We start from the raw sequence: 9209 nt of genomic DNA on the forward strand, positions 1-9209 counted from the left end.
AAGGTGATATGAGAAAATAATGATAACATCATGTGTTTCTAGAAAGTGGCGCAGGGAAGGCGTCGCGTTTGCCACATCGGAAAATTTTTTGAAAATGTTTCTAGAAGGAAGGCTTTTTTATAATAAAAGAGATTACCACAAAACTTTCCCTCTCATTTGTTATGTGAATGGATGGATTGAATTGCGTGCAAAATAACATAGAACCTGAAATATAAAATTATTGGAAGGTTATTTATATAACTAATAGACTAAGGGGGCTGGGAGTGGTTTCCCCAGCCCCAAAGTTTCCCAAATATCCATATCACCATCTTCCAATAAAAACTCTCCACCTCAAACTACCCCAATTCACCCCAAATCATCCCAAAATGGTGGTGCTACTCACCCCAACCCCAATTTCCACATCATCTTTTTTATTTCCATTTATTTTTACTTAACAAAATCACAAATTATTTTAAAATTAAAAAACATACCCTTTTATTATATTAAAACAAAGAAACATTACATAATACTTAAAAAAAAATAAACATCACATAATACTTAAAAACAATAAACATTAAATAAATACTTAAAAAAAAAAAAAAAAAGAAACATAACATAATACTAAAAAAAAAACTAATCATCGAGATACGCCAAATCTTGAACCCATACGTGCTCCGTAAGATCATATCGAAGGCGATGGTGAACTTCTTCGTCAATCAACTCCGCATACACACTTTCATCGAACACCGGTTGCACTGGCGGGTCCATTATATGGACCGGTGAGATTGCCCTCCCGTCCCTTTTAATGATAATGTTGTGTAAGATAATACATGTATGAACATACTTTCCAATTTTGTCTTTCGTTAGAGGTCGAAGAGGTCGTTGAAGAACTTTCCATTTACCTTTGAGGACACCAAAAGCTCGCTCGACATCTTTTCCGGCCGCCTCTTGCAATTTCTTGAATCTTTTTTCCTTAGGGTCGGTTGGATACGGGTATGCTTTAACAAGTGTTGACCACTTGTTGTAGATCCCATCACTAAGATAGTAGCCATGTTTATAATCTCGCCCATTCACGTGGAATGAAGAATCCGGAGCCGTTCCGTTACGCGCTGTGACATACAAATCGGATTGGTTCAACACGTTGATGTCGTTGTTCGACCCCGGGACACCGAAAAAAGCATGCCAAATCCACAAATCATGTGACGCGGTGATTTCAAGCATAATAGTTGGACCGTTGTGGTCACCCCTTGTGTATTGCCCTCTCAAACGTCTAGGACATGCCGACCACTCGACATGTGTGCAATCGATGCTACCAAGCATCCCAGGCATATGATGACGAAGCTCGTGGGCCTCGAAGATGCGTGCAACGTCGTGTGACGTCGGCCTGCGTAGGTACTCTCGGCTATACAACCGAATGATGGCGTCACAAAAATAATCAAGGGTCTCTCGTGCGGTTTTGGCTGCCATGCACAAATACTCGTCATACTCGTCTGGTGCGTTACCCGTCGCGAGTTGCCTAACGGCGGATGTGCATTTTTGTATCGCTGTAAAACTTTTTCTTCCTCTTGCATCGTAACGTTCTTGGAAATACGGAAAGTTTGCTTCAATGTCGCGCACGATATCTAAAAACATGGTCTTGTCCATTCGAAACTTCTTTCGAAAGTAATCGTCTTCGTATTTTGGTTGTTGAACGAACCAATCGTTCAAAAGAGTATCAAGACCAATTTCCCGATGCCGGTCCGTATACCGTCAAGTTTGAGGAGCACTAGAAGTTGTCGTATCTTCAAGAAAGTGTAACGCGTTAACAAAGAATTCCATAGAGCTATCGTTTGACTCGTCGGGAGAGTCGCTCGAATTATCCAAAATACCGGAAGCCATATTTTTTGGTGTTGGGTGTAAGAAATTAGTGATGAAAAGGTTGGGGTGTTTGAATTTTATAAAAATGTAGTGAAAATGAGAGTAGTTGTGTGTTGTTTAAAGAAGAAAAGAGTGTATATATATAGAGAAAGAGGTAAAAGAAAGAAAGAAAGAAAGAAAAAAAAAAAAGCAACGGCTACAAACACGCTCCCCCTCGCCACGTGTCCAGCCACCACTGGCTCTTTTCCTGCGCGCGGGCCCCACTCCAATTTCTCTCTCCTCGGTGAAGCTTCCCCGTTTTCTTCCTCCTCTTCCCCACCCCGACCCACCGGCGGCGGTGTTCCCACGCGGGGCCTGGGTTCACCGCCTCTCACACCGCATCGACTCCCACCCCCCTAAAAGCTCTTACTTTTCCCAAAACGCTAGTAATACTAGCGTTAAGCTTCAAGCTGTATCTCTCCGTTAAAAAGCTTAAAGCTTCTTTAAAAGATTTATAACCAAACAACACTATTTATTAGGTAGGAGTTTTTTTTAAAAGCTTGAAGCTTAAAGCCCCTAAAAGCTTTTTGCCAAACACACCCCTAGTATAGTATCTATATATCATTTGTCGAAAATTAGATCAGTTCAAAACCGTCATAGTATTTATGATTTTAGAACCGAACCGAGTTAGACAAATGATTAGATAGAAATTACAAGAAGAACGACATGACCGATAAACTTTTTTTTCTTTCTGAAACCCGTAAGAAATAATAATTGGTATTTGATGGATTGTTGTTATTTGGAGGGGCCTATATATAATGGTAGGTAATATTTTTTTTTTGAACTATAATGGTAGGTAAGGGGGAAGGGAGTGGTGTAGTTGAAATCTCCATCCCTCCCAAATTCCAGCAATCATTTTTATCCAACTCAATTTTTCTTTTCATCCCTCCCAATCATCCCTCCCAACAATTTTTAATGGCATTCATGACTTCCCCATCCTTCCCAAAAAAAATTTTTCTTTTTCATTTAATTTAATCAAACTTTTTCTTTTTTAATAAAAACATATTTTCAATATTTCATTAAAATTAAAACATAAACCATACATATTAAAATTAAACAAAGTTCATTACAAATTTAGACAAATAAAAATTAAAATGTTCGACACATAAACAACATAAACGATAGATTAAACAACATAATAATCACTCATTAAACTCCCATCCATACTTCGCCGCAATCTCCCGCTTTTGCTCAATCGCCCACTCTCTACTTCTTGGATCGGATGTCGTGTGTGGGGTGTTGAAAAACTTGTAGTCACTCCTCTTGGTCTTGGTAGTTTGATGCTCGAGTTGTAAGTCCAACAATGCTTGCTTCTTCATGTTCGCTTCCTCCATATTTTGCCTTTTCTTCTCCGCGTACTCCTCCGTAAAAGCTGAAAAATAACCTCCCCCCTTTGATGACGACGGCCCCACATTCTTTCGGCCCTTTCTTGTCCGACTACTAGGAGTGCTTGACTCATTCAAATCCGACAACACAGTGGCATCGATTGTTACTAGACGACTCATAATTGCCTCCTTCTGACGACTTTCTTCGCTTATCCGAATGGGCCGAAGATGTTTACCCAACTTGAACTGTTTCCTTCCACTTTGCTTCATCTTTCACAACCTTCCAAGCTGCAATGCTCGTGAACTCCTTCCTGGTTCTTGTTTTGTAGTCCTTCAACGCCTCAGTCATCACATTTATATCATCACATCCACTATTCCTTACACCATCCTACCATTAACAACATAAACATAAATATTACTAAATTAACAAAATAAACCTAAACTTAAATAATGCATATATATACTAAATATTAACAATTACTAACAATTAACAACTACTAACAATAAACTTATAATATTAAATACTAACAATTAAATAAACGGTATATATATATATATATTAAATATATAAATAAACGTAAATAAAATATATAAATTTATAAATACCGCTTGGATGAAGCATCCATTGAACGTTGATATTTCCGTACACATGTTGTTCCACTTGGTGTTGAGGCTATCCTTTGTTCGAGTTGTACCATCCAACTCCTTTGAGAAATGCTCCAAAATTCGCTCCCAATTAATTTATCCCGTCCTTGTTCATTACCGACTACTCTACATGTGCAAATATGAATCCACGCTTGTGCCAACGCCACCTCTTCTTCTTGCATCCATTTATTTTTGTCAGCCCGTCTTGTATACTTCCTTTTCGGTGCAACTTCTTCCGCTATATATACATATAAATTTTATATTAACATATATATATAAACCGTAAATATATAGTATATTTATATATACATACAAATAAATATTAACACATATATATACATATTAACCGTAAATATTATATATACTTACAAATAAATATTATAATAACATATATATATATATATAAACCGTAAATATATAGTATATTTATATATACATACAAATAAATATTAACACATATATATACATATTAACCGTAAATAAATATATATAGTTTAATACCTATTTGAACTTCTTGTGTATCGGGAATGGCGTCATCCTCATCATCGGTGGGGAGGGGAGTCGGTGGACGCGAGCGGGTAGGGGGAGTAGGATTCGTTGAGCGATCAAATGGATCGAACGACTCCAAATCAATCTCGGCCGTTTGGTACCACTCGTAATCTTGGATGCGGGTACTTGGAGGAGGAATCATTGCAGGCGGGGGAGGGGGATGCATTGCGCGTGGAGGAGGGGAAAAATACGACTTATGAGATTGTGAGGCGTAATGATATTGAAGTTGAGTAGTCGGCGGTGGGTCGGGAATATAGTATTGTGAGCGGTCGACTTGTTGAGGTTGAATAGTCGGTGGTGGGTCGGGATTATAGTATTGTAAGGGGTCGACTTGTTGAGGTTGATATTGAGTCGTGTCTACTCTTCGTGGTACACGAAAATTGCCTCGTGTCGGTGCCGGTGGACCTCGAACATTTTTCCCCCTCCTTGGTTCCATGGATGATTTTGTGAAAGTAGAAAATGTGTTTGGTGTAACAAGGGATATAGTTTTTTGGTGTGTTTGTTAAATAGAATGAGGATGTATTTATAGAAAAAAAGAGGGTTTTTTTTTTGTTTTTTAACACCCAACGGCTACTTTCTTTGGTCAAAGGACAATTTTTTTTTATTAGAGCAACGGTCGAATATTGCATGACTTCCCCACCTCCCAATGTTCATACCTCGCCGGGCTTATATGCCGCTACTCATCATGCCGCTGCCATGCCGAAGGGTTGGCACCGGTGTTCCCTCGGCGGCATGGCATGTTGCGCCCCATGCCTTCCACCACTCCTTTCCCCCTAATTATATCAGAAAATAGGGGTAAAGTTGAGGCGACAATTTCTGTGACAGGTAGCGGTGCGTTGTACGAAGGATCAATCTAGGGTTTGAAAAGGTTTTGCAGATAAAGTTAAGGTTGGGCTCAAACAAGGCTTAAAATGTTAAGGACCAAACCCCGTGAATATATAACTCCATATATGACAAAGAGCCAATCTTAAAAAAATTGATAAGATCGCCCTCTATCTGTAACTAGGAGTGTTCATCAAACCGTCAAACCGTCAAAACCGGACCAAACCGGGGTACTTGGATTGGTTTGGTCGGATTGAGTTGTTAAAGCCTGGTCTGACGTTTTAATTTTTGAAAAACTGGGTTCCTTGGTCCGGTTACGGTTTGAGCAAAACGTAAACCGTCAAAAACCGGACCAAAAGATATATATGTATATATATGATATATTTACTTCACATATTTATCAACTTTTACCGAAGATATTCTACTTACATATTTTAGTATTATGCGCAATATATTATCAGGTATTTTAGTTCAGATATATTATAAAAAAATATTGGTAGACAATTATAAGATATTCTAATAAACATTTATTTATATTATATAAATATATTTTTTCTTTCATTCTTTCCTATTTTTAGTTTATCCTTTTATTTTTTTCATCTTCATTACTCCACTATTTTCCACTCAAAGATCAAAATTATAAGACTTGAGTCCTTCATCACCTTTAATATTTCATATTTTGTGAGTATAAAACACAATATAATTGTAACTTTATTAGTGTTTTTATTAATAATATTAACATCATAGTGTTCGTGATATTTATTTGAGTAATAAAAGAAAGAAAAATATATATATACGAAATATATATGCACAAAATTATTTGGGGATAAAAATGAAAAAAAAAAATCACGAAACCGTTGAACCGGTCAAACCGGACCGGCTTACATGGTTTGGTTTGGTTTGGTCCGGTTTGACAACACACTTGGTCCGGTTTGATTTGAAATAAGTTGAAACCGCGAATCCTGGTTTTGTTTGAGATTTAGTCAAAACCGGACCACGAACACCCCTATCTGTAACCAAGTCGCATGACCTACGGAGAGACAGATATGATATTAGGGGGGTGTTTGATATTGCATCACAAAACAGATTATTGGCTTTCAAAATAGACTTTCATAGTTTCATTTTTAAAATTGCATTTTGAAAAAATTTGTATGTACATATTTTTCCAAAATTACATTTTCAAATCAGATAATCGCTTTTTCATTCTAACACGTTTTTAAATTATTTGTGTTTTATAAACATAATAATCAAATAACCACTTTAAGACGTAATCTCAAATACCCTTTATATATTGAAATATACTATTTAGATATATGAATTATAAATGTGACTCGGAAAATACCCACATGATATGGCGTTCCTAAATTATGGTGTTTGTATGGTTTTAAATTGATAGTGTTTTTTTAGAGATATATCATCTCAATATTACATATGATGTTAGGTGTGTTGGCCGCCATGGCCCAAACGAAAGTCAAAAGACTTCTACGAATGTCTGAGTTGAAACCTATAACTTTCGAAACCTCTTATTATCCACTCAAACAAATATGACAAGTGAAATTCATTCCAATATGACATTAATTAAACTTAGTTTGATTTTTTTTCGATAAATAGTGCACTAGAAAACACTTGTTGCACTAATTCCAGTAAACATGAAAGGCTCCAATGGTGTATTTTTAAAAGCTTTTATTTTTTGTGAAAAAGGTGTAAGAGAGTGTAAGATGTTTTATAAGAAAACTTTGTTCTCGAATGGCAAAAAGCTTTCCAAAAGCTTTTCAACCTATAGGTTATATCCTTAACCTATTTTTGTACTAGATTAATTGTAATTAATTAACTTCAAACTTTTGAAAAGTCTTACCAATTAGAGAACAAAACTTTCATTTAAAAATCTATTAGACATTCTTACACCTTTTTGCAAGGAAAAACTTTTAAAGATATACCATTAGGGATGTTCTTGGTTCCACCAACTTTGCAACACATATTCCGTGTCTATATATATTTTAGATGACATCAAAGATCATAAATGTGTTAGAAAATAAAAGAGTTAACTATTTTATAATTTGTTGTTATGATCTAAACTTATAATCGATAAAGTAAAGGAATATATTATATAGGAATAGGAATTTGCTTACTAGTATGTATCTATGATTTATGAAAAATAGTAATTATCAGATTTGATTAATGAGTATTAAAATGTAATTTTTATGATATAAAAAAGAGTTAAGTACTTTTTTCGTCCCTGTGGTTTCTCGTTTGTTCACTTTTCGTCATCGTCGTTATCTTTTGGCTAAAATCTCCCTGTGGTTGTCTTTTCGTCCTTTGGTCCGTTAACCCCCCACGTGCAAGTCACGTGAGGGGTAGTTATGTATTTTGCCACCTGCCTTTCCTTGTGCAAATCACGTCCAACGACATATAAAAACCCACCCACCCCCCGTTTTCCCCCAATTTCAGTCTATTCGTCCCTGTGGTTTATACGATGAAAAACAAAAACAAAAAACCTAATAAAATCCCATCACATTACTTCACCACCAACAAAACACCTGCAAATGGATGAGAAGAACCATGAAGCTCATCACTATGTCGTTTATATTCGGTTAGTATATTTTTAGCGTTTTATTTGATTTTTTATTTTAATTTATTAATTTAATATATTAATTATCATTATTTATGTTGTTTACAGATGATTACGAAGGGTTGCTAAGCTTAAACGTGCATTATGGTGGTAAGTTCATCATAAACCCTAAAAGACAATATGTAGATGGAAAGGTTGATTCTTTTGACTTTATTGATGTAGAAGAGTTTAGTTTAAATGACATAAATGAAATTATGAAGGAGATTGGTTATAAACATGGGATATGTTATTATCATTACTTAGTACCTAAAAGCAATTTAGATGATGGGCTTAGGGCATTAATATATGACATGCATATTGAAACAATGAAAAAATATGCTCCTAAGTATAAACAAATTAAGGTTTTTGTGGAGCATAGTTGTGGGTTATCTATTGACCAAATTAGGGAGAAAACCCCTGAGCTTGAACCAATTAGGGAGAATGTAGTTGAGACTGAGCTTGAGAATGAACCAACTAGGGAGAATGTGGTTAGTTTAGAAGAAACAGAGACTGTAGAAGTGACTGGGGATAATGAAACAGATGGTGAAGAAGAGAAGGATAATGAAACAGATGGTGAAGAAGAGAGTCAAAGTACGTCAGAGGGAGATGACAGTGAGGATGTTGACTTTGAACCAGATAAAAAGAGGGATGTTGGGGATGATGAGGAGGGTGAAGAATTTTAATGAAGTAGTTAGGGAGAATGTGAGAGATATAGACAGTATACCACTTGAGAAGGAACCAGTTAATGATCTTGAGGTTAACATGAATGACTTTCAATTTAACTTAGAACCATAAGGTATGCAAGAACCAGAAGGCATGCAAGAACAAGTAGGTATGCAAGAACCAGTAGGTATGCAAGCACCTAAAGCAGTTGAATTTACACCACATATAGATGAACTGGATGTAAATGAAGAGATGTTAGGCATTGACTTTGATGACTTTGATAGTGGGCCTGATGATGACACCATAGAAGGACTAAGGAAGAAGCAGTTAAAACTGTTTACGAGAAACAACCAAGTGAAGGCAATGGCTCAAAACCAGTTTGTTAAGAGCAAGTTTTATGTAACTCAAGTGTTTGGGTCAAAACTGCCTATGAAAGAAATGGTCAAAAATCATGCCATTGAAACTAGGAGGGACATTAGATTTTTGAAAGATGACAAGGAAAAGGTCAGGGCAAGATGTTTTGGGACTGTTCCTGAACCTAACCCAAGATACACAAAGTCTAAGGTTGTTTTGGAGAAACAACAATTGGCTTCACCAGAAAGAAGAAAAGAGACCAATGAAGAGGGTGTTAAGGGTCTGCATGACAAAGGAAAGGGTGTGAAGGGTCTGCATGACAATGCAAAGGATGTTAAGGGTTAAAAGGGTAGTAACTCAAAAGGTAA

The 9209-nt window shown here is 36.2% G+C and overlaps 1 protein-coding gene across 1 annotated transcript; it reads left to right on the forward strand.

Annotated features, from left to right (window-relative positions):
- Positions 1 to 7790: 7790 nt before the first annotated feature.
- Positions 7791 to 8507, forward strand: LOC122604166. The gene is made up of 2 exons (XM_043777063.1): positions 7791 to 7806; positions 7894 to 8507. Exons 1-2 carry the CDS (start codon positions 7791 to 7793, stop codon positions 8505 to 8507), a joined length of 630 nt encoding a protein of 209 aa, XP_043632998.1.
- The last annotated feature ends 702 nt before the right edge of the window (positions 8508 to 9209 follow it).

Source organism: Erigeron canadensis, chromosome 6, assembly GCF_010389155.1.
Source record: "Erigeron canadensis isolate Cc75 chromosome 6, C_canadensis_v1, whole genome shotgun sequence".
In the NCBI taxonomy this organism is placed as follows: domain Eukaryota; kingdom Viridiplantae; phylum Streptophyta; class Magnoliopsida; order Asterales; family Asteraceae; genus Erigeron; species Erigeron canadensis.